General features: G+C 40.2%; 1 protein-coding gene across 4 annotated transcripts in view; it reads right to left on the bottom strand.

Moving 5' to 3' along the window:
• Positions 1-22,376, bottom strand: part of LOC110961144 (A-kinase anchor protein 13) — a 110,397-nt gene extending 88,021 nt beyond the window's left edge. For 3 of the 4 annotated variants that reach the window (XM_051940936.1, XM_051940946.1, XM_051940952.1), the window contains exons 1-2: positions 21,942-22,376; positions 2,919-2,962 (exon numbers count right to left, since the gene is read on the bottom strand). In XM_051940936.1, coding sequence (XP_051796896.1) covers positions 2,919-2,951 — 33 coding nt within the window. In that variant the 5' untranslated portion in view covers positions 2,952-2,962; positions 21,942-22,376. Of the gene's footprint in view, positions 1-2,918; positions 2,963-9,792; positions 9,853-21,941 lie in introns of those variants that run through there. The other variant, XM_051940940.1, reaches the window with a different exon arrangement.
• Positions 22,377-26,134: the final 3,758 nt, after the last annotated feature.

Below are 26,134 nucleotides of genomic sequence, written 5' to 3'. Positions count from 1 at the left end.
TCTCTTATTTACAAACAGCACTAACATGTAACACTGCCAGAGCAAATTAAACTACTGGTACCAACTACTGACATCTACAGCATTATTCCTCACTGTAGCAGTCAGTTTGGAATCCATCCGCTGGCACAAAGTTAACAGGTTCAGTCCAGCCAACCACTGCCACGCCCACAGTCATGTGTCCTGTGTTAGAGACTGAACCCCCTACCTGCTCATTTAATTGTAAGCCGCTCTGGAAAACATTGTCTGCTAAATGCCAGGAATGTAAATAGCATGTTTACTCACAGCCAGAACAACAGAGTCCCTGGCTGTTACTGAAAGAAAACTCATTTTGTAAAAAGCACCCACCAGTTATCCTTTGCCCAACAAATCATATAACCTCCCCCCAACCTCTCCCATTTCTCTCTCAAATAAAATCAGCTCTTACTCAATTTCATTACCCATCACTTACTCATTAAAAATCCTTCTCTGGAGAAGTAATACTACAAGAACATCGAGGACTTGACCTTTGGCCTCTTTAAACTGGTTGTTTCTACAGCTAGTGATGTAGAAATTCACACGTACAAACTGGGGCTGGCATTCAATCCGAATGGCGAAGTCCATCAACTACGTTGTGTGTTTTTTTAGAGATACAATTACAGGCTGACTACTTAACCCTTATGAGCGATCTCATTGTGAACTGCTGTGATAAGTGTCTAAAATCTGATGCCTAATGAGGCCTGACTGCCTGGTTTCACTGAAGAGTCTGACTGTAAATCACAGATAAGGTTGTCTTGGTGGTTAATGAGTGAGTCGATCTATCCTTCAGACACACACACACAAACCTCTGACTTATCTCATTTCCTGTGTGCCATCCACACCTACTAGGGGACCAGTACAACCACAAAGACACTCACCCAGCAATGTCCTCCAATACACACGTCATTAAATATGTATCAAATAATAAAAGAGCAATGGTGGCAACTGAAGGCGTTTTAGGATCATTGTAAGGCTACCTGGAATTGTACTGAAAACCAAATGGGAAATTCTGAACAATGAAATCATGCATCTCGGGGTTCCATTCACAAGAACATTAAAGGCATCACAGACTGACAGCATGTTAAGAGCACTGGGTGCAGAAAGCGGCATCGTATGACCTGTGAGGACAATCGGGGATATGATCCATTCATATTCCTGAAAGTAAAGCTTTCCATGTACAAGTTGAACCCCTGCTGTGGTAACAAGTTTTGGGGAGTGACAAAGAATGTATCTAGAGAATTAAAACTACAGAGATAGTCTCCACATGGTGGACGATTCTGCGTGACATGGTGGGTCGTTCAGCAATCCGAGAGGACCTCAGCAACAAGCTGCACCTCCTCCACCTGAACCACTTCACTGGTGGTAGACCACCCAGGTGCTTCCATGCAAAGGCATTACTGAGAACACACCCAGACAGAAGACTCAAGTTGTTATGGAAAAAATACAGCTTGATTTGTAATCTTGCATTGAACCTATGCAGAATCTTTAGCGTAGACTAGACTAGCAGCCTACGCCGCTGTCAGCATTTGTGCTCGTGCCCTTGTGTGTCAGTACAGAGTCTATACCTACATCAGCTGAGCTATGATAACGAAAAAAATACAGAATACTCGCACTTACATTTGCAACATGAGCAATCCAGATTCACATACAGCCCTGTAAATTTAGTTTCACAGACACATTATCTTTGCATAAATCAATATGTTATGTAAGCACAGCATTTTACTACCAAGTGGATCAACAGTTGCTGTGGTCTGTGTCACCACAACATGTTACATTCCTTGGGTTGTTCCACATCACGCTATGCTGCAGGGTACGCAGCTACTATGTACCTACAACATAAATTCAACACAAAAAATGAATGAAGCTTAAGGTTAGGTCCACATGAATATGTTGTAGATTTAAAATGCATTTTGCTATGTTTATGTGTAGCGTTCATTCTACTCTGGTGTTATAAGAACCTTAAACTGAGACTTTCAGAAATGCCGAGTCCATTTTAGCTTGAATATGATGTTTTAGTCTGCGCCAGCAGAAACTGAGAATCTTAAAAAACGATTATGAAGACACCTAAATTTGTTTTCACCGTCAATAAAAGATTTTTTTTTTTAAATGCAACACAGAATGGATATACGGTAATCATCTTCAACTATGACCTTTTTTTGTTGTCTGCCCTCACATCCAAGTTGATTATAGCTTTGGCAGCTACATCCATAAACTACCGGGACACACCGTGCTCATCTACAGTGTTACGTACGTATAATCGCTCAAAAAGCAATGATTGGAGCAGGATGTTTTCACAGATAGAAGGTTTTATCCAGACTGCAGCAATCATATAAAATGTTACAAATGACTGTTTTGGACATAATGTTTGAAATACCTGTTGCATATTGTCTCATCAGTAGTGTTGCTGTTGCCCATTATGTAGCTCTATTTTTGTAATAATGCTAGTGTGTCACCATGCAAAATAAGGTCATTGAAGACACAATAGACATAAGTTCAAACTGTTGTAAATGTTTTTCAGTCAGCAAACATTCAACAGCCAGCTGATATGCATGAAATTAAACACTGTATTCTCTACTTCCTCGTCCTGAACTCCTCCACAGTTGTTTTCCGTTATTCCAGTTAATTAAACATGCTCTCAGGTTGCAGTCAGGTAGTTATTTCAGGAATTAGACAAGGAAATCATATTATAACGTTACTTATGAAGGTTTAGGTTGTATCAAGCAAAGAGCTTCAACAAACAGGTATCCAGGCACACACTGCAACATATGTCATGGCAAGAAGCAAAACACCTCTGTGGGTGGACTAATAGTGTACAGTGGTGTGAAAAAAAACCCAAAAAAACCCAACTGTGTTGACAAAATAGCTTCACCAATACAAGTTCTAGTATAATTAGTGATACTTACATACAATGGAGCTTGCTGAGGATTGAGTTTCATGTCCCTGGACACTGTAAAGAAAAGAACAAATTACAGGTTACAGCTGTGTGGTAACTGAATGCACTATCTGTACTGTGACACAGAACAACACACTGTCATAAAGCAGGAAAAGACTTTTATTGCAACTTGGGGCAGTGCCACAAGCTGTAAACACAACAAGAGTGTATTTTAAAGTTGATATAACAATACTTGCCTATTTACTAGCAGATTTAGAACTACATCAGAATTTATCAGTGTCTTGTCTCAGGCAGGTCTAATTGTAACTCTGGTTAACTTTTTAGCTGCTAAGGTAAGTCCGGTTGGTCCTTGGTAGGTATCAAGAAGTAGGTCAGTTCTATCAGCGCAGATGTGGAAACACCTCCTACTGCAGCTGACAATAATTCTCTGTCTGTTCATCGGTACAAGCGACTTCTGTTGTGAATGTACGAAAAATCAATTGTACGCCATCAGTCCATGCCAACATAGCAGTGAGCTTGTAGACAGTGTATAGATTACACAGTGCTACACTTAACTTCTAACGTATAGTTGCAATGATTAGTTGATTAATCAGTTAATCCATTGACAGAATTAGGTCACTGTATCACATTTTCATAGAATCACTGAAGCTAAAGGAATTCACAATAACAATGCTATTCCAATATCTAAGAAAAAAGTTGAAGTCAAAGTTACCATTAATGTGTATTTTGTGAATGAACAACTTAATAAAGTAAGGAAGTTGAGAGAGCATCTGGAATAACTGTACTGTACACAGTTCACCTGATAGTTACTGGAAATGGACTGTTTGCTATAATATCATATTACTAATATAGCAATATTTCATTTTTTAACTTTCATGGTCGTTTACATTTTCTGTATATTTCGACACTCATGGACAAATGATTATTTAACAACTAATTTAATAATCAAAAACTGTATATGTATTTTTTCAGCAATATAAAAACGTCAAACAATTACAGGTTCTAGCTTCTCAAATGAGAGGATTTGATGTTTTCTATTCTTGGGCTGTGAGAAAGAAGTTTTTCACTGATTGTGACAGTTTATAGATGTGAATTATCTGCTAATCTGGAATATAATCAGTAGATTAATCGGTGAGCTCTACTAAGTACCATCTCTATGTTTTCATACTAAGGATAATGATAGCCAACTGCCATTGATACACAGTACTCTGTAAGGCACAGAGGCTGCTCTGTCCTCTAAAACGTTTGCTGCTGTTTACTAATTGACATCAGCTGCGTTAGTGTTTTGCTTGCACAAAAGGCTGCAAAAATGTTCATCTGGATAACACAAACAATTAAACGAAAGGTAAGTTTTTCCTCACAAAATCATGCATATCAGCTCTACTAGCATCAGAACATTGTTGTCGACAAGGTAGCAGATTAGCTTGACCCTGGCAGCAGTCCCAATATTCGGTGGGAGGTTAATAGTGCATGAGTACAGAGCAGATGCACTGAATCACACGTGGAAACACACACACATCAACCAACCAAAGATGACACTTTTCAGCATTCGTTTGTTTGTCCAGACAGCTGCAACAAACGTTTTGTGAGCTGTAATGCTCTAATCACCTCTTAGTTCTGCACCCAGCAAACAAAATAAGGAAAGTAAACCACCAAAAGCACCGCTTTCCCTCTTCTACATGGGTTTATATGCCGGGAAGATCAGTTAGCAAGATTTACCGGCTCATGTTCACGTGTGATTCTCTACTCTTAGTCTGGGCCTCAAAGCTGTTTTCTGGCCACAAGGTTAAAAGCACTGGGTGTGTAATTACATCCAAACAAATGTATTACAGCTATAGGCTTGAAGACAAATGGATTGGAAACCTTTTTGTTGAATTTCCTTAAGGAGATATTGGCCTGCTTGCATTCATCAATGAGTCAAGGGACAGGTCGGCTTTGAAAGCCTGTATTCTCCTCGGTTATTTGCAGAGACAATTTTCTTTTGTTTGCTGTTCCCTGGCACTAAAACAAGTCCTTGCTGCTGGCCTCAGTGGTCAGCAGTGCATTAATCACATGAACCCCACAGCGGGGGAGGCAGCGACAAAAGGCCAGGACCTAATGAGTTCAGCAGAGAACTCCAAAAGAGTCAATGTTGAACTCGACAGAGCGCTGAAGCGCAGCGAGGCCAATTCACTTTCTGCAGTCCAATCCAAACATTTTTCCACTTTTCTGCTAAATAAATAGGCTCGAGCTAGAATTAGGCGGATCAGGTAAGGGGATAATCAGTAGCTCTAATAATACTCTGGAGTCTAATCCGCTTGCCTTAAGTGCACTGGGCCAGGGACCAGCTTCCTCACCGCATGCACAACTTTACCTGATAAGACTCACATAATGTCCCCAACAGGACCACTGCTTCTGTTATTTTTTGATATTTTGGAAGTTTGTCAGCTGCTGGTGCTCATTTTATGACTGCGCCACAGCGTATGACAAGACCTGGTTTGGTGTTCTGACATTTCAACAGGCCAGACTGACATCTATGTTGGCTGTTCCAGTTGTTTGGGTCTTCGTCATTTTACTTTCGTAAAAACTTAGTAACCACTAGATGACCCAACTCATTGCACAATAAGGAAATGTTTGGGAGAAAGTAGGTGCTGTGCTACATTCACAAAGCGTTCACTGTTGAGGACAGAGTTGATAATATTTATTATCCGAGAAAGGTTTCTGTGCCCTTTATCAGCTCCGTCCTGCTTTACATTCTCGACACATTCACACCTGGCAGCTGCACAGCTTAGTCTGCCACTGTAATGGCCACCTCTTCGCAGTCCTTCAGGGAGGGGTAAGCCCTTATGACACCTTGATTTGTCAGGGTAAATCTTCCACCTGCATCTAAAAATGTGAAGCTTTTGAAGAAAAAGCCCTTGCTGACATTTGTATCTACATGTTAAACTTTTTCATCTGCTGTTTCATCAGTTATGCAGGATTATACCAAATTGTTAGAAATTTGTGTCCCATTGATGCCAGTGTAATTTCACAAAACCTTTTCAGAGACCATGTGGCATGACTTAAACTGAGGTGGGTAGCAGAGTGTACATTTTCACTGCTGCACAACTTTGTTTCAGAAAATTGGCAATGTTGAGTCACTTGGACCTAAGAAGCATAACAATGAGCACACAGATGGAACTGGAGCATCATAGTTCAACACACTTGAGAAAGAAAGACATGACATGGCCTTTAGCCGCTACCCTTTTCATTACAAGTCACCTACTCTGCCTACTGGGTGGTCATGTGACTGCTCACTTGACTCCATACTTTGATCACTTCTGTTTCTGAGTGTTTCCTTATATGACGCAATGATGGGCATTACAGAAATGAGGAAGTTAACTCAGTTTTACAGCCTCATCTCAGGATACAATTGCTCCATTAGTTGCTTTGGATTTGTGGAGGAAACTGTAACATTACACCACATTTCAAGTACTTCCTCTTGGGTGTGACTGTCAAGCAAAGCTAGTTAGCTGGTCTAAAGTAGCAAATGTGCCCTGTCACCTGAGTAGACCTGTGTAACCGCTTTAAGTGTGAGTGTTTTTCAGAGGCTTTTCTGTTTGAAAAAACTCATGTGATAAACGCTGAGTAAACATTTCACAAAATACCTTACATAAAAACAAGGGCATTTGTAAGATGTGCTCTTTATCTCTACAGTGCAATTCAAAAGTCTGCACTTATGCATAGGTCTGGTACATTGTTCATATGAATTTTTTATGACTCGGACCCAGGACGATTCCAAAACAACTCACAAAAACACAAACCTATCAAGCCACTGTGACTAATCAAGTAGTTAAGGCTGACCTGTTGGAAAATGATGACTTCTCACAAATATACATCTGATGCTCATCTTATAGCAGCTGTTAGGTCTCCACAATCTCCTCAGAGAATATCTGCATCTTTATCTTGTTGTTTTTCTAGATGATAATCTATTCTGGAAATTGTTTCGCTGGTTTGTGCCTTACATCTTGGACATATTTGGTTGTCTGAGCTTTGTCTGCTAAAATGATCTGTCTACTATTTTATCCAGGGGGTTGGTGATAGAGATGGGATTTAACGACAAACAGTGCATTGAACCAAACTAAAACAATAAACTAAAAGAGGCTACATAGTTGGGCAACAGCTCTCAATTGTTTGATCATGACTACAAAAACAATTTCATAAGGAAGGCAGTGAACCGCTTGCTCCTATTTCAAAAGAATACAGAAATGTAACTGAATTTATGTATGATATCTGTTCACCAGATTGCCATTGATCTATTTTCTTCTGCTGACCCCATGATGAGTACAGTGGGTGTGACAGTTCATCTGGTCTACAGTTCCTCTTGGCCAGCAACAGTCATTCAGAGAGCACATGGGGGACTTCTAAAACAGCTACATCTGTGGGTCCTAAGTTCAATTCCTCTTGTAGGAAATTACAAAAGGTTTACACTGAGTACATTGATTTCTGTAGCACATAACGCTGCACAGGGGTAAACACGTTCCAGGCAATTTACTGCTACAAGATATTCTGTGCTGTGGTTAATGCCAAGACTTTTAGGTCAAGTTACAGCATACATGCCTTGTATAATGCCAAAAACAGCTGAAAACATAAGAAACAAGTCTTTCTACCCGTATTTTCTTGAATAATCACAAAACACTAACCAAATAGTAGAATTTCAGAATTTTCTTGTGTGTGACTACAAGAAGTGGATAATAAGTTACACCTGTGATTCAGTACTGGAATGGTACGAAATCAAACTGTAATTTTTAGGAAAATCAATTATCTTTAGAAAGAAAATTGACATTAAACTGTACCAAATCACACCATCACACATTTATCTTGATCTCTGCAGTAAAATTCCTTGAAGAAAAATTCTGCTTAACATTCAGGAAAAGAAAAATTCACAAAAAACACTGTGTCCAAACCAAAGCCCTTCTCGGGTAACAGAAGAACCTTGAGAAATGACATCCCTAAGCTCACCCCACGGCCACCCGACACCTGCTTATAGAGATTAAACAAATCATTAACTCCAACTAAAACACTGGGTGCAGCCAGCCTTCAGCTGAGCTCTTTAAGAGTCTCCATAATGGCAGGGACTGCCTTTGAACTGCTATTAAAACTGAATTTTCGTCTTTTGTAGCAGGAAGGCTGCAAAGAAGCAGGGCACTAGCCACGTTCAAGTGCACAGCCGTTGCAAATGGACCAATAAATCAAGAGACAAAAGCCACTCAATGCTGGGATAGGAGTGGTGATATGCCGAGTCAGGGTGGTGAATGGACCTGTTATGGCTTCCACAGGTCCCCTGGCTATCAAAATAAGCCATAATAGCCATGTGACTGCAGCGTGAATGGGAGGATGAATAGGATTAGTTTCACAACTCATTAATCGGACTGTTTCCTGCACTCTTCCCCATAATCAGCCAAGGATTTCCCCTACACAACCACATGCAAACCACACACTATAACTGTTTTTTAGCTCAAATGTCAATCCTTGTTCTTGGTGGGACTAATCAGGCTGCCTTCAAGAACGATTCAATAAAGCTTAATTGTTAAGCAAAGAAAGGTTAAAGGCTAAATAATTAGTAGTTTGGTTTCAATATAAGCCACAGAAATAGGTTTACAGTATGAAGTTATTGGAATAAGATAACTTGCTGATACTCATGCTAAAACAATACAAAAAATTACGCTCCAAATTTATGCAAATATTCAGCTGTTCTTTCCTACAAGTCTCACATGTAATTTCTAAAATATGCATTCTCCCTCTTTGCCATCATCTTCTAAAGTCAAGTAAGTATAAACCCAAATGAACCACTTATTCAACTTGTGGCATGTAATCATCTTACAAGTAAACTTTTTAATAATCCTCTGGATTAATATAGATCACAGCACATGACAACATGCGTTTGAACAATGAATTGGTGTCAGCCACAGTAAACAGTGCTGAGATTAGATGTGATTGTGGAGGATCATGATAGGATCAACACAACTTTTTTTTCCCCTTTAGTGCTCCCGTTCAACGGCGACGTCTTCGTAAAACAAATGCACATGTTAAGTGCAGGTCAAGGTGCTAGCAATTGCTGGGAGACTGTTGAAAAACTGACTATTTCAAAAGTAGAATGCCTCAAGAAATAAAGGCATTATGGTTTCCCAGATAAGCCAAAGGTGTTAGTCTAACTCCACCCTACAACCATGATCTACGTGACCATTCACAGTGCAGCACTGTCCCTTAATCATTTACAGAGTTATTATCACACCTTAGTTTGGTGAAAAGCTACTTACTAATCTTATCCACAAACTGGCCTCGGTTGGAAAATGAAGATCAAATTCAGAAAGTCCAAGTTCAGCAATGTACAGTCGTACTTGCTGAGCACTGTCTAAAAATATGTTTCATCAGTGGCAAGGAGCAGACATGCAATCACTAAACTGAAAATCGACCCAGCTATCAGGCAGACCTGTGGCAGAGCACTGTGCCCCCAAAAACAACCCAATTTTAGGACAAACTATAAAAAAGGTCATAAAAAATTGAAAATATTGCTTGATTTCAACAACTGCCACTGAGCAAATCATATTAAATGATTGTACTGTCTAGCTCCTAAAATTTAATGTTCATCTCTGCTGTCCAAAAAGAAAAGAGGACACACCAAACTTTTCCGGGATAAATAATACCAAAAAAGCAACATGCAGAATCCAGTCCAGATACTACAAATTAAATAGGTCACATCATTTAAACTCAACGCACACAGCAGGCAATGTATAGCTTTACATTAGTGTCTAGTAGCCTCAAAAGCTTCATACTGTAGTCTTTCTGGGTCAAAAAGCTCCCACTGGCCATTAATTAAATTGAAGAATGTCAATGCGGATCTGTGTTATGGGGACAGCAGTTACCTGCGGCTGCTTTTTCATGAAGCTTTTTGAATTTGGCTGTACACAGAGAGCGCCGTCAAGGACATGGAGACACCTGTAAAAAAGGACAAAAGCCCAATATAGATTTGAAGTGTCATCCAACACCACAGCTCCATGATGACAACAGAGACAAGATTTAAGTCTCAGAGAGGAACAGGACTGAGTCACCTATGCAGGCACACCTCCTCCAATATTAACTTGACAAGGACAACCTGGCCTGGATTCTTCATCCTTTCTGCAATGTTTGTATATTAAACACAAAAAATATCACTTATCAGCTTTTCAAACTATGAGCGAGAACACCAGGAACTTTCAAAAACCCTGCAAGGTTTAGGGGTTCAGAGCCCACCTGGGTCACTCTTTAGATGCAGTAAGGATGCTACAGTAAGGAGCTTTGGATAAAAACCTCCACCAAATGGCACACGGCAGTGCCAGGGAGAAAGCTGCCAGACTGGTTTAAAGCCTTGTGAAAGACAGCCCGTCTTAAGTGTTCCTCATCTCACTTGCTATGTATTCTATTATTATCAACTTCTCTTTCCCACGTTAGTGCTGCACCTTAGCATGGATATAAAATCAAATTTTGCATTTAAGAGCAAAATTAAACTAGGTCTTTCTCTGTGCAAATAATTTTCATTCCAAACACGGAGAATGTCTGACTTACAACGCAAGACTTCTAAAACTCCAGACGATGGTATCACTCAAATTCATGAGGAATTCATTGGTGCATTTCAGCCTGTTGCTAGATTCCTAAGAGAATGCATAACATTCTCAACTAAGGACTTCAAATGTGCCACACTAAGGATGGATTTTTGTCCATTGTGGCTCAGCTGGGTTTGATGTTTAACTCAGATGTTTGTTTAACCTCTCACTCCCTATCCCGCTGGTTAACCACTAGTTACTGGCCTACCACTACGACATGACGCATGGCATTCGTAGACTGTGCTAAACCTTAGCAAAATAAATAAATAAATCAGAGAGAGCAAAGTGTGCCTGCTTTGTGTTGGACCTTTGTCTGACTCCTTCTACGGTTCACTATCAGCTCCACTCTTCTGGGGCATGGCTAAATTAGTCAGGGCTACGTCACCTCCTCAACAACGCCACCACAGTTACTCGGACACACCATGTTGACCACCATTTAGATAGTCACGGCTGTTTGATTTAATCAAACCTGCCTATTGTCTCTATGGACAGATATGAGGGCATCGTGGTGACGCGACCTCACCCTGTCTCACAAAAGCTGCCTCTGTGCGAAGACTGCACACAAATGCTGGCTGACAACACAAGGCCAAAGGATGAAAGGTCTCCTCAGTGTTTGGTGACAGTTATTACCCTCTCCACTGAAACCAAATACCTGTGGGCCCAGATAGCATTATCTTATTGTGAGGCACACTGGGGGCCAGCCTGTAATCAGGGTCTGGGCCTTGAACAGTTCTCCTCCCCAGGTTTAATGCCAAACCTTCACTGTCTGTAAACTTTTACAGGAATATTGGGGTATATGGGTACTTTCTTAGAGGTGGTCAATATCTATGAAGAGGGAGGTTTAAATGCTGTCATGGCTACATGAAAAATCCAATACAAAACCAACAGAACAACTTCTATTCCTTGAATTCAGCTGGACATCAAGTGCACAATCCCGTTTCTGACAGGATCCTGATGAGTGATAGCCAGGAGAGCAATGTGCACTTCACTTTATTTACAGAAGGAACCACTAGTAGGAAATCTCTCAAAATGATCAATAGGACATTTCACTGTCAACTTCCTGCACTTATTCATTCGACCATGGTGTGTGAAACAACAAACTGACACTGAAAATAGACAAAATAGAGGGTGAGAGACAGCAGTTTTAGAAAAGGAAAGTGCCTCTTAGTCCCAACTGGGAGGTAAGAGGTTTAGCCAGGAGAATCCTGAGCAGCACTAACCCCAGCTTCACAGCAGGCCTGATCAGATTAATATTACCCCCTCTGCAAGAATGGCTGATGTGCATTGTTAGGAAAGTGCTGCACAAGGCCCTGTGTTGATTTCACTTAGAAAACCAAAGTTAAATGTTACCTTTCATGAAGCAATGATGCAACAAGGTCAGTGAAACTTAGTTATGTCCTCAAATCTTTGATAGCAATCTCCTAGCGGCTCTGTGATTAGTGCAAGTATTACACAGCAAGAAGATCCTCAGTTTGAATCTCAGCTCTAGCTTTTTCCAAGTAAAGTTGAGATTTGTATGTTTGTTCAATAAGAAACTCTAAATTACCCACAAATACACGTCTTTGTTAGCGTTTACCCTGTGATACACTGTTAAATTCTCACGGGTCATTTCAGTGGGTTCACAGCAAGCAGATGACACACAGCTGTGTGACTTTCTTTATAAATGGTTCATAAGAGAAGCATTTAACTGAAAACACTGTAGTTTGTTTTTGTAACTGGATTGTTTGTGATGTTCACAAGTTGCTAGCTTCCTCACGGTTTCCTCATCTATGTAAGAGCTGCATTATGGGAAATACAGCATTTTGCATTTTTGGACCTTGACCCAATACTAGCAAACAAAAGTCAATGTATCTCAGCCTCTGCTTTGATTTTTATCCATTTCTTTTTCTCAGGTCTCAATCTTCACTCCCAAGTATATCCATGAAACACAACCAATCACAGCCAATTAATGCATGGAAAACCTGCAAAATGAATGTGGAGAAGTAAACAAGAAAACACAAACCACCTTAAAAACTGGGCGCAAAGCGTAAAAGATTCAAACTAATGGATAATGTGTCTGCATTAGAAAGCTATCAGAAAGTGGATAATCAGTTTCATCAATGGGAAGAAGTTTGGTAATAATATGAAAAAAATAAGGCAATTTTCGTTACTAGAATTATTCGGAGATCAAATGACTGAAGCCTTCATATTCTATCCTTTTTAGACCTTGTCTTTCTGTTTCATAAAAATCTAAGCAGCATGTTTATGTGCAATAAAACCCATTAATTCACAGCTTTAGCAAATAAATGGCTTTGAAGAAAGTGTGTGTGAAGAGATAAACTACATAATTTCTCATAAGGAGAGACCAATTACAACCTTAACAGTGGTCACACATGTTACTAAAACCGTTAAGTGGTATTACAGAGCCAGGCGTTGCTAGGTGCACCATAGTAAGACTTAGCCCCAGGGAATGAACAAAACAAAAACAAGGAGGACAAACTACAAATTCTCTGTGTAGCTTCATGCATGATAATGCTTTTGTTTAGTCAACATCACCAGCAACAACTCAAAAGCAGCAGTGTCAACTGCTCTTTCACCTCAAACTAAGGAGAAACTTTTCAAGCATTTGTCTCAGCTAACAAAGACGCACATGAAGGCATCAACGGAAACCTTACCCAGCTTATTTGATGACACCGGCTGCAAGCAGACCTCTTCAGCTTTACATTAAATTCATTTTAAGTCCATCAGAGAGAGCAGGTGTGTTTATACTAGGCAGGTATCCTCAGTAGGCATGCAAGCTCTCACCACACTGATTACACTGAGCTAAATATGGCTTTGTGCTAACACAGACAGTAGGCTGATCAAAGCCCTGATGTCAGAGGGAAGGGGCGGAGCCTGCAGGCCACAGGTCAGGTGTCTCCTCTAACTGCAGTGGTGCAACTACAACTATCCACCCCTCACCCTCATTAAACATGTTCTTCTAAGCAGTTCTGTAGTTCGGACCACGTGAGGATAAACACTACCTACCACTGGCAATGTTTTGGTGTTGTCCATGAAACAGCATGACCAGCATGTCTTGAGTCATTTAATTAAAGGGAAGCTCTGGGATTCATGCCATGGAATGATTTTTACTGGGAATGCTTGGTATCACATTTGTGCAGATATCTGACATACTGATATTTTCCAACCTATTTTGGCCGACTGCCAAAGAAGATCCCAACATATGCACATATATTTTCTCCTCTCTCCTGTAGTGGAATTAACATATTATTATGCTTACTCAAGCCCAACATGCAAAGCCTGTCAGATGTGCACATTTACTAGGCAATATGAAAAAAGCAATATTTATTTTTATGTAACATAAAAGTATACTAGGCTTGCGCTAGCCGATCGCCACAGTGCCAATGGCGCATCGTTGTGCTGGATGGCACAGTCATTCTGAACCATGTGAGCCACAGTGGCGCTCTATTTTTTTTTGTAAAAAGCAACAAAAAGGGTTCAACTTACTTTTTCTTCTAAACACCCACGCGATAATATAAGAAAAACAAACTTTTTCTCTTGGCAGGCATCGGAAATGGCCGGAGCCACCCGAATCTTGATAATGGTCATGACCCGCTCTCGGCCAATCACAGAAAAGCATGCTATTTTTACTGCGTGAAATCTCTGAACGGTGTGCCATAAGGTGAGTCATTTGCGATCAGGAAAAGCGAGAAAGAGGAGGCTTTTGTTGAGTTTATGCTACAGTTGTGTGTAGCATAAACTCAACAATGTGTCTTCACCCCTGACTGCCTGTTTTTACGAAAAGAACATTAAATTTGGATCTGAAAGTTTAGCAAAATGATATACACTCACACTTTGTTAAATATTTATATTCACGACTTAAACATTTCACGTTGTGTGTGTGTGTGTGTGTGTGGGGGGGGGGGGTCGTCAAATCCCCCACCTCATCCCGAACATTCACACATATAAGTGGAAATAAAATAGTTAAAATAGAACTGTTTAATTGAGCATCTTTTTACCTCAAAATGCACCAGAATGCTAGCCTAGCCGCGCAAGACAACCCACGGCAACGAATTTAATTCTCTGCCAGGGTGGGTCTAGTTACCCTCCATAAGGCTCGAGGCTGGATTCTCCTAAAACTGGCCAGACCAATCACCATGAAATGTAGAGTCAGAAGGCGGGCGTAACGAAGTGACGACAGAGGCGTGACGATTCTGACGGAAACAACCAGCACACAATAAACAGTTATCTTTCGACTCGGCTTTGGCCACAGCCCTTAAAGATTTGAAGCTAAAATTCAACTTGAAAAATAAACAAAGGACGGCACTGAAGTGTTTCATTGAGAAGAAAGACGTATTTGGACTTATGCCGACGGGATATGGCAAATCCTTAATATACCAGTTGGCTCCGCGGCTCCGCTGGTTGGGAAGCTAATGGGACTGAGCCACAATCCGCCGGTGCTCTCGGAACTACGTCAGCCTATTCGTTGCGGTGATTGGTTGTATACCTACCCAGTTGCTGCAGAGGGATTTGATAGACAACCTTTTAGCCCGCCTCCCTCCCTGTCGAGCTTCCCTAGACCCTTGTGCCGTCAGAAACATGGGTGTAGCGTGGCTAGGCTACCAGAATGCAGGAAAATGACTCAATTTTTTCCGTTATCACTGACACAAAAATTTGTCTTTTTGTGGCTCATTAACCACGCCTGATGTGTACGTCAGCAGGGTTACTGCATTCGCTTCGGTATCTGGCTGGCTGGGTAAGTATGTATGTGTGTGTGTGTATGTCCGTTCATGGGCGTGGTTCTGCCATCTACTGAGGGCTCGTCTAGTTGTTATTCTTATGAGTGAGCCACAGTGGCTCTTCATTTCAAATTCCTAGTGCAAGCATAGGTATATATGTACATTTTAAGCATGATAGGTGTTATCTTCCTGTCAGTCTGTAGTTTGGGTTGATACCGATATTTCATTTTAAAGCCTTAATTATCCGATACCAATGACGAAGCCCACATCAATATGCATACCTAATTTTCATATACTTGTGTCTTTTTTCCTAAAAGCAGCAGACAAAGATTATACAGCACTGTGATTCCAACATCACAGTGGTGAAAGGTAATCAGATCATTATTTAAAGGCAATATAACAATACCTCAGCGTTACAATAATTCCTTAATAGTTAAAGTGCTGCTTACAAATGTGTCCTTCAAGTTCAACATCAGCAGCAATACCGCTGCCATAATGGGTTTTTTAATCAATAACTAACAGAAAATTAATCTGCATTCTTATTGATTGTGGATTAATTATCTCAATAAATTGCCTACTTTTTCAAGCAAATAGGTAAAAAAAAAATTGATAGTTCAAGGGCATAAGAATTTGCTGATTTTCTTCACAAACTGATTACTTTGGGAGGGCTTTGACTGACAGTCAAACGAAACACAACATAAACTTGTGACAATGTTTTTGGAGACCAAACAATTACACTGCAACCCAAATCAGCAATATAACCCACTTTAAATATTGAATGAAGAAAGATAAAGTACTCATTACTCCTGAAGACTGGCCCATATCAGTATATTAACATGTATGCAGTGCTTTTATGTTGTTGCTGCTCAAGGTAGAGTTTTTTCACTTGTTTTTTCACCGATATGCTTGAGCTTTAATCAGTAAAAAAGGCATCATATCATATAAGTTGATTCTGGAATTTAAAAGCAAAGTCTGGAATGCATCTAGTAAATATAGGTATCATGGATAAAAGTAGTGGAGTAAAACCTACACTGTTTACCACAAATATTTGTGAACTTGGAGTATAATGTAGGGAGAATACTTAGCTGTATCTTATTTACAGTGCAAACAAATGGTGAGTACAGTTTCAGTTTCTGAAAGAAGTTAGTAATGTTCTCTACTGAGCTGTCCATGTGGCTCAGGGGTTCAAATGCCGGCTATGAACTGTCTTACAGATGGAACTAGGAATTGCTTGAGCTGCTGGGTTTCTCAAAATTTGCTCTGTCTTTGAAGAAGATGGATTATGTCTCAATGAAAAAGTCTCAAAACCACCCAGGCAGACGTGCTCTCACCCTAATTAACACATGGCAAATAAACAACAGGGCCAGAGTACTGGTCAGTGACACACACAAATTACTTTTTGGTTCACAAAAAATAAATAAACAAATAAATTCAGCCCTGTGTCTGTCAGCTTCGTGGCCCTTCTTTATACCTGGTGCTACTTGTATGCCTGTCGTTGGATCAAGGTGTTCTGCTGTCTGTCCTGTGTTTGCTGTCTGATTGGTCGGCACGAGGCAGAAACAATATGCAAAAAGATCCTATTACAATTATTTGACAGATATTGCGATATGAGTCGCAATTTTAATGTAAACCATTATTTTTGTATTCCTTTTCTACTGATAAAAACCCTAGAAAAATGATGATGCAACGCTTGTTGTGTCCTGTACCAAACAAGCATGTTCCCTTACACCTGGAGGATGTGATTTACAGCAGGGCATTTCTGTAGAACCTCAATGCCTCATTTAAAATGTTTTGTGGTGACACATTTTATCTTTATCAAAAAACTGCAGCTCTGCAATTTGGTTATTGCATTTGCCCTTATTGCGATTCCAGTCCTAGTCTCTACACACAGGTTTATTTTAGTGCAATTTGGACAATTTCTGGAGGTGAGTTTCATTACACCTCGCAAATTATTATAAGAGCCAATCTGATCAAGCAGAACACATGTAAATAATTATATGTTTAGCTGAATGCATGCAGGGATTGTTAATGTTATCATACTTGTTTACAGGGTGCAACACCCATGCTGCAAATGTCAGTGCCAGAGGGTTGTAATTACTTCATTTTAAGCCAAACCTCAAAGAAGCAAAGTTGCCCATTTTTGTCGAAAGCCAGCACAAGCTATGATGGAAAGTCTTTTTAACACCACAGGCACATTAACAATTAACAACAAAGTCTGCTTGATAATTTCCAGGAGAAAAGAAACACTACTCCAGGGCACAACGTTAGGACAAGCTGTGAAGATGGCTGCTGTTTTGGAACAATGAGTGCGACTGCTGTTTGGCGTGCTGAGAGGATTCCAGCGATTCCAATCTTAACAAAAACTAAGTCAAGGCTTTATTGTGAATATCAGCGGGGAATTCAGCAGTCACCCTCCCAGGGATACCAAAACCTATCCCTGAGGCAGCGCTACATGATGAACTAGTACCTGTAAGACTTCCTCTAATGCTTCCATTCTATAGTAAATACAGTGTAATTACAAGGCCAACACTGTGCATATCCTCCATCATCATTAAATTAGGGGGTTTGCAAAGCTGAGAAATTGGCTGCGTTCAGCTTGGAGCCAGCAGAATCTTCATGGAAATTTACAGTACTCAAAATGGGAAGTCAACTCCTCTTTCATTTGTCTCTTGTACTGGAGCTAAGTACATATTTCTGACTTGGACGGCCTCACAAGTGAGTCTAAATGTTGCTGTGAGAGGCACAGAGAGCAGACTAATAAGCTTTTGTTTTGGGGAAACATAGCATAGTCCTCTCCTGATATCTTCAGTCTTGAGAGTAAAAACATAATTGTGGATGGATGTTTACTGGGTTTTGGAGTGTTGGCAGTCTAACAACTCAGCTGCAGCTCGGCCTACTGTTGCACTCACTTTCTGCCACTCTGGGTAGCAGCATCAGCTGAAGAGAGAGGAGGCACTGATGTCTCATTCTGGGATGAAATTCATAGTTTTAGGTGTATTTATGTGTGAAGAATGTAATTGTAAGGCTACATTTCAAGTGACTGCTACAACAACACATTAACAACATTCTGGATTATAACTTGGTGTCTAACATTTCAAATTTTGAAGGAATAGTTTCAACATTTTGGAAGCTGCATTTATATGCTGCTTGCTTGTCCAGAAAAAACTTGAAGTAGGAGCAAACGGTTAGCCTGTATGTCTCTGGCAAAAGGGAAACTAATGCAGCATCTTCAATACTACCACATTTTATCTTGATTATTGAATACATTCACATCACAAACTGTGAAAACCACAAACTGTGGTTTAATAATGGGTTCGGGCTATTTCTTGAAGTCACAACTTGCTTTGAAAACTGGACAGAGTCATGCTAGCTGCTTTCCCTACTTTCACTCTTCATGCTAAGCTAAGTTGGTCAGCCCCTTGGCTTAAATTTAAATTTTGATTACAGACATCTGCGGACACACACGGATGTGTAGTTGTTGTGATTACACTACATTATAGTCCACTTGCATCTGCTTGGTGGACTCCATTCCATAAATGTGGATTGGGTTATGGTACACATTTATGTATTCACCTTCTTGCATACAAACTACTACTGAGCATGAGCTCTATTGCCTGATTTCTTGACACAAATGTTGGGATGCACACAGTTGTCCACAGAGAGTTTGTGCAGACTGTTGCGCTTGTGGGGACCTTAGTAAACCCTTACTCACAAATGCAGAAAGTGAAACACTGGTCTTGCTGGATATTTATGAGACGATTGTTGATCTTGACATCTAATCCTTGGTCATAAAGTAAATACACACATTTCCTAAAAATGTGGAACTAATCCCTTTATCCATGTACATACACATTTTTCCTCACAAAACTTGATAACCATAATATGGCTGATTTACAACTATTTAATTTGCCTTTTACTGCTGAAAGCTTTTCTGACCTACATTTTGACATTCACATGATGTTTTTTTTAACCATTTAACCAAAAACACAGAAAAATGTCTATAAACAGTTTAAAAGTCTTCAAATACACCCTATAAGTAGAATGAGAATGCAGCAGAGGAAAGTTAACAGGCTGGATAGTTGGTGGTTCAAATCCTTTCGGTATAATGTAAAATCTTTTGGTAGAAGTGGCTGCCAAAGTGCTGATAAGCAAGGCCCTAAAGCACCACATCTCTTCAATGGATCTGCTCAGTAGCCATCAGTTTGGAGGAAAGTCAGACTACACAAATGACTACAGACTACAAAAAATTTCCCTTTGACACATAAAAGTTCAAGTGTTACTGTGAATCTGACACACCTCCTGTGCAAGAAGTTCCAGGAAGGAGTCACAGCATGATCATTTCCTTCTTTCACTGTCACCTCCTCTGCAGAATATAATATGGAGATGGTGAATGTTTGGCCTACATTCACAGGCACTGACTCAGATTTACAGGCCAGGCCTACAGGGAAAAGCATCCATATACAGAAACAGAAAAGGTAGATGACTGGGCTGCCTGATAGACACCACAGCCAGTTCTAGTGAGTCAACAATGACTGTAGGAAAACTTTGCAATGGCTTATCACAAAATGTTTGAGGAATAAAAATCTGTGACTACAAGGGTTATGCCATTATGTTGGAGGAGTGATGGCAGATGTGTACAGTGTCTTCTGTTCTCACAGCATCATACTTGCTCTGCTATTTCTGCCTTTTTTCCTTAAAAATTACCTTCAAACTGGGGCCAATTTCAGATGAAATATTAGTGTTGGATCCAAGGATCCAATAATATTGTTGTGGGTGTTATAGCGGGTATTAAGAAAGCGTGGAATCACTTGTCAGATTAGTGTTGATTTTGAGGCAAGGGATAATCCTGAAAGACACTGGGAATATGTAACGCGTTTAGTGTCTGGCTCTCCTTAAGGAGATCAGCTGATTCAGTTTGAACAGACCACTGATCAGCTTCACTGCAGGAGGTTGTACTCAGGCTCAGGCAGAGTGGGATGAAGTCCAAGTGGATAAGAAGAAGATGAGGTTCGTGTTCAGAGCAAACTTATGGGTGTGTTACAACATGAGAAGCCAGAAGGCAGCCATGTTTATACGCCTGGTCCTTTGAACATGTTTAAGTGGGCGAGGTCAAGCTGGTGTAAATGAATTAGTAGGCTACTGTTTTTTGCTTACATGTGTGCAGAGCTTCCTAAGAGCCTGAAAAATAAAGTATGAAGTGAAATAAACTCTTGCAGCTGGCTTTTCTTTATGAAAAAAATAGTCCTCCAAGCATGTGAGTGTACTTCCCAACGCTCACTTGTGCTTAAAGTAAGTTTTCTTTGGGATACAGTCAATGTAAATATTCTTATGTGTACTGTTAAGGCTGGGAAATATCGACATCAATCAACAGTACGAACACGAAGGTTGAAACAAGCCACTTAAATGTCACATTATAAATTAATTATGATTTACTTATCATATGAAGTGAATTTTTAAAGTCAGTCAGGCATAAATAAATTAGTAGGATCTTGTTTTCACTTACATGAGTGCATCTTTCTCATGAGCATGAAAAGTAAAACATGAAGTGAAATTGTCTCTTACAGTGGGACTTTTTTGCAGAAAAACAGCCTCAAGGCATCTAGTTTGTTTGTGGTTCCCAACAGTGACTTTGTAATAATCTTACTGTTCTTAATGTGTGTACTATTTCTGATACAGCAAATGTAAGTTTTCCAACACTGACAGGAAAGCCTAGATAATGTGAAAGTCCATCGTCATATCGATTTCGAAAGTTGGAAAAAACAATTTTATGTTTCATTATGAGTTATTATGATTGATTAGTAGCAATATGTCAGGTCAAGCGGGTGTAAATAAATTAGTGGGTTACTGTTTTTGCTTGCATGTGTGCAGACATTCCCATGAGCATTAAAAATAAAGCAGGAAGTGAAACCAGCTCCTGCAGCTAGACAATAAAATAGTCTTTAGGGCTACAAAATACGTCCAAAGTTATTTTAAGTTTGTCTGTGCTTTCCAGTCGTGAATTTGTGATAATCTTCCGGTGCCTAATGCAGTTTTTAGTCTATGTTACTATTCCTATATAGACAGTTAAGGCTAAGGAATATCCCTGTCCATTGTTATATCAACCTCAAAAGTTGTAAAGAGTTTATTACATTGTACATAACGAATTGCCATGATTGATTAATCATAAAACACAAATTAATTTCTCCCTTTGTCTTGGTAAATGCAGGAAATAATAAAATAAATTAATTTTAGGGCTTTCTGCATGTCACAAGTGGTTGTCTTTGTATTTATAAGTGTTTTACAATTTATTATGCAATGCTAAGTGTTTTAAGTCTCCTAAACAATATTCCTAAATGGCGACATCACTTAAAGCTAACTAAAGAGGTCTCAGTGATGCTAGCATACTTACTTCACGAACTTGTTAACATCACTAATACTTCCTTGTTGTTGTTGTTGTTTTACTTCATAAGCTGTCTCTCCTTTGTATAGTATCATTTTACAGTTGTGGGGGAACCCTGTGCTCCTCTCTGGGTTCACAGAAACATGAGGAGTGAGCACATTGGCCCTACAGGCTGTGAACGAGGATGTCATGGCTACCAAGCAACAAGTCAAAAGCCCAGCAGCCATTCAACAACTCCTCTCAGAGTAAAACACCGCTGAAAGTCACAAAGCAGCGCCGGGCTCCATTCATTAGTGAAGTAAATAACGGTCTTGGTCGTAAATGTGTCCTCTTACCTCTTGCAGTTGAAGCTCAGAGAGAGGAAGCAGCAGCTTCTGGACGCATAATAATCCTGCTAATGGGTGAAGTTGCAGTGTCTGCAGCTGGTCCGGGGTGTCCTTCTGTGAGAGGTTTTGTACAGTGAGGTGGAGGTGGATGTCGGCGGTGCTTCTCGGGTTGAGCAGGACTGGCTTCAACAGTTGTTAGTGTTTCCCAGGACAACTCATGGGAGGAGTCTGCACGAGGTCTGCTCCAGGCGCCCAACCCCAGCAAGTTCACTTTACTCTGACAACAACAACTTTTACAGTCGGGAGACAGGCCCGGATAACTTCAGAGGGTTAAAATGAATAGTTACAGGCAACATGAGGTGAAATATTCTGAAACGGTGACCGTCCTGGTTAGTTAACAGAGTCGTGGTCGCTCCCGGTGTCAGGATGCAGCTAGCAAGATTTTATTAGCGTCACGTGTGAGCTTTTCACAATTAAAGAACCTTGAATGAGTCTTACATAAAATCATGAAGCTGACTGATACAGAGTACTGTTATATACAAGTAGGAATAGGTTTTTTCAAACTTTATTTATTCCTTGACCTTTAGCTACTTCTCCCTTTTTTCTTTTGTGTGTTGTTGGTGCCCGATTTATCCATTGTATGGGCTGTATCATACTGGGGTTATCTAGGCAATTTAAATATAATTGTGTGTGTGTGTGTGTGTGTGTGTGTGTGTGTGTGTGTGTGTGTGTGTGTGTGTGTGTGTGTGTGTGTGTGTGTGCGTGAGAGAGAGAGAGAGAGAGAGAGAGAGAGAGAGAGAGAGAGAGAGAGAGACACGCATAGCAAACTAGCTCTAGCTCTGTAACCAGCCAAACATTTACTTTGCTTTTATTTTGAAGGCAAAGCTTGAAGCCACAAAAATCCAGCCACCAACTGCTACATGTTTGACAGATATATTTACTTTACAGTAATAAATTAGGAAGAAATGAAATGTGAATAAATATTTTGAAGATGTCTCACACATTAGTCACTCTAGGTTGTAGCTTCACTGAACTACAGTGACCTTTATGTGCTGGTTCAGACTCATTTTGGCATCGCTTTAGTGTAGCCACTGAACAGTTTCCACAAGCTGAGCACATTTTACCACCACTGTAACTGATAACTTCTTCACACCATACTCAAAGAGCAACTATAAATCACATCCTGTTGTAATGGGGGGACTCGAGCATCACTGCACACAGATTAAAATGCATTAACTTGTGCACCCGGAAACTGTATCTGCAGAAATATCATAAGAAGAACTGTAATGGTTACTGCCATGTCAGTGTGATTTATTACAAGTGATCACACATTATATGAATCTTTAGCTTTCTTGCTTTCCTTTTTCCAGGTTAGTACCGGCATATGAAGTTGTCTATGCTTTGAGCAAAGTGATTAGATGTGGAAACTCTACCCACTTGTTGTTGAAGTGTGAATCATAGATACTTGTGTTGTGGAGTGGTGCAAACATTAGACACGTGTTTTGTAATGCACCATGGGAAGGTTCCATTGCTGTCTCATCATGACTGCATACACCTTCTAGGCAGAATCAGAAACTCTTGTGGTTTAAAGTGCCCTCTACTGGTAGAGGCCCTGTGCCATAATCTTAACAAGCAGGAGTACATATCGTACTGTGGGATACATGTTGATATTTTTGTCACACAGATTAGAAAGGCAGGTTCAAATTTTTTTCTTCAAATGAAAACAACCAAAAAACAGCGTTCAAATGCCTGTTTTTCTTTGCTACCAGTGAAATGCATCAAACTCCTCCTGTGTCAGCTGTCAACTGGAAGAAACTATTCAAAAAACAAGACCTTGTGTGTTTATTGCATACACACTTATTAAGGACATGAGTGTGAGTGTTCAGAATAACCTTACCTTTCATAAATTCTCCTTACATATCACAAAGAGTGAGTGCAAAGCAAGGCAGCAATGAAAAGGAGCTTTCATTCCTCAGCCGTAGCCAAACAAACACACATATGTTGTTTATGCCTTCCATTATGTTCCTTCAGACATCAACAAAATTCATTAGATGGCTAAAATACATCAAACATTCAAAATGGATAATATGAACAGATGTCTTTAACAATCAGTCTATATCTTTCGAGGGACATGAGTTGAACAGAGCTTTTATTGTGTGGGTATGAAAGAAAAAATGATATTGAGTGGTTTTCAGCTGAGCCTAGCAAGCATGTGAGGCCACACTTCCAGATGAAATCACTGTTAATAATGTCACAGTGCTCCCCGGGGCAAGAAAAGAAGGAATCCTGATGACTGCGGATCCTAAGAAATTTCCAGCTACTGTATTTTCATAACTTTGTGAACCAACTGTAAGAACAGACTGACCTATCCAAGTCAGACAAATATTTCTGAGTGTTAGTTTCCAACTGAGAATCTGGGTCTGAGTGTGCTTCACTCCATTCTCAGCACAGATCGTCTGCTGTTACGGATCACAGCTGTGACAAAAGCATTACGGATAAATCACAACACTGCGCTGTTTTTTCAAGTAAACGTCTGTTGCCAGAAAGACAAAATAACAATAAATACCCCATATTCTCAAATAGGTTGTCTCTGGCAGCAGCACACAGCACATAGGGACATTAAGCCTGATGGATAGAGGGGCATAAAGTAAATATTAGAACATTTTTAGACTGAAAAGAAGTTTCTGCACATTGTTGTGGGAGCCATTGGTTATTACTTTTCCATTTGCACAAAAAGGAAAATGCTGACTATTTGAAAAGGATGAAAGCTTTGATGTCTGACACACATATACTTTGGGACAAAGACATCGTAAAAATATGCAATGGTAAACCTGAGATAAAAGTGATATAGTGATTTTCACTGCAACTCGTAGAAAGATATAGTCCACAGTAAACTGTATTATTGTCCTTAAAGCTCAACCTTCTGCAGAACAAGCTGCTATCTGACACCTCATCAAACACATGCACACAGTGTCACAAACACGCCGGGTGTACTCTTTCCATCACTGTATGTGAAATTGAACCACAGAAAAGTTGTTTTGGAGGCCCAGCAGGGATTCAGGCTTTCCACCCATCACAAGAGTCTGAGCTCAGAGCTCTGGCCCTCTCCTCCACCTGTAACCAGACGAAGGTTAGATAAATGGCAGGTGGTATTGAAAAGGGTCCCCATTCATCGCCATGCTGAGCTGCACTTAGACACATTATTGCAGTCTGGAGGAGGAGCAGAGGGGTGTGAGGGGGAATGATGAAGCCGGGCGGTCTGCAGACTACCAGAATATAAGAGGGAGAGGGTAACAAGCATGACACAAAGAAGTACACAGCTGCCTTTGTGTGGTGATAAAAAGAGGTTTTCTAAGTTGGAGGACTTGGATGGAAGAGGATGGAAGAGATAGCGCTGAAAAAAAAACCCAGTCAGAGTAAACACTTGGACAGAGAGACAAAAACACTATAGTTGCAAGCGGCAGGAGGGGGTGGGAGAAAGATGGAGTGAGAGGCATATCATTTGGCTGAAGTGCCTTCACACTACACTGTCTCACAGTTCAGTGGAAGGCTTCTTGCACTCAGCAACACATGTCCACATGTCTTCTCACTCCGTCTGGCTGTGTCGATATTGTTGTCTTTCTTCAGTTAAATGCACTGGCAAAGTTGTGCAGTCCAACAGGAATCGGGGAAAATGCTTGAAAGGGTTTGAACTGCAATACCCAAATTATGCATGATTTGTAAATAAATTAAAACTAAGCTGAGGATATTCAGCATTCTGACCAGTCTGCAGTCACTTGAACGCTGTCATTGAGGTGGGAATTACTGAAGATTTTATTTGGTTAGATGAAATTATATAGTTCTAGAGAAGCAGTCAAAATAATGTCACCTCGAGGTCAGTGCTGCATCTTATCGCAAGGTCTTTACAAATGTAACATCTAACTTTATCATGTTAATGCAGTGGGTGGTAACATTACTGCACAGCAAGAAGTATCTGGGATTAAACCTGCTGTTGGCCATTCTGTGATTACACAACATGACAAACTTGGCACATTTTATCTGACAAATTATGTGGAGGGACTTTTTCTTTGTGCTCAGGCTTCTTCCCATTCTGGGCAGTCTGGTTTCTTATACAGAGCCACAAAATCTGCCAGTTGTGGTGGATGGATGTAAAAAAATGTCTTTACATGAGAACCCATGTCTGATACCATGTCTAGTCCATT

The sequence above is a fragment of the Acanthochromis polyacanthus genome, chromosome 2 (assembly GCF_021347895.1).
Source record: "Acanthochromis polyacanthus isolate Apoly-LR-REF ecotype Palm Island chromosome 2, KAUST_Apoly_ChrSc, whole genome shotgun sequence".
NCBI lineage: Eukaryota > Metazoa > Chordata > Actinopteri > Pomacentridae > Acanthochromis > Acanthochromis polyacanthus.
Note: the sequence above shows the minus strand (reverse complement) of the source record. Positions and strands in the feature narration are given on the sequence as shown.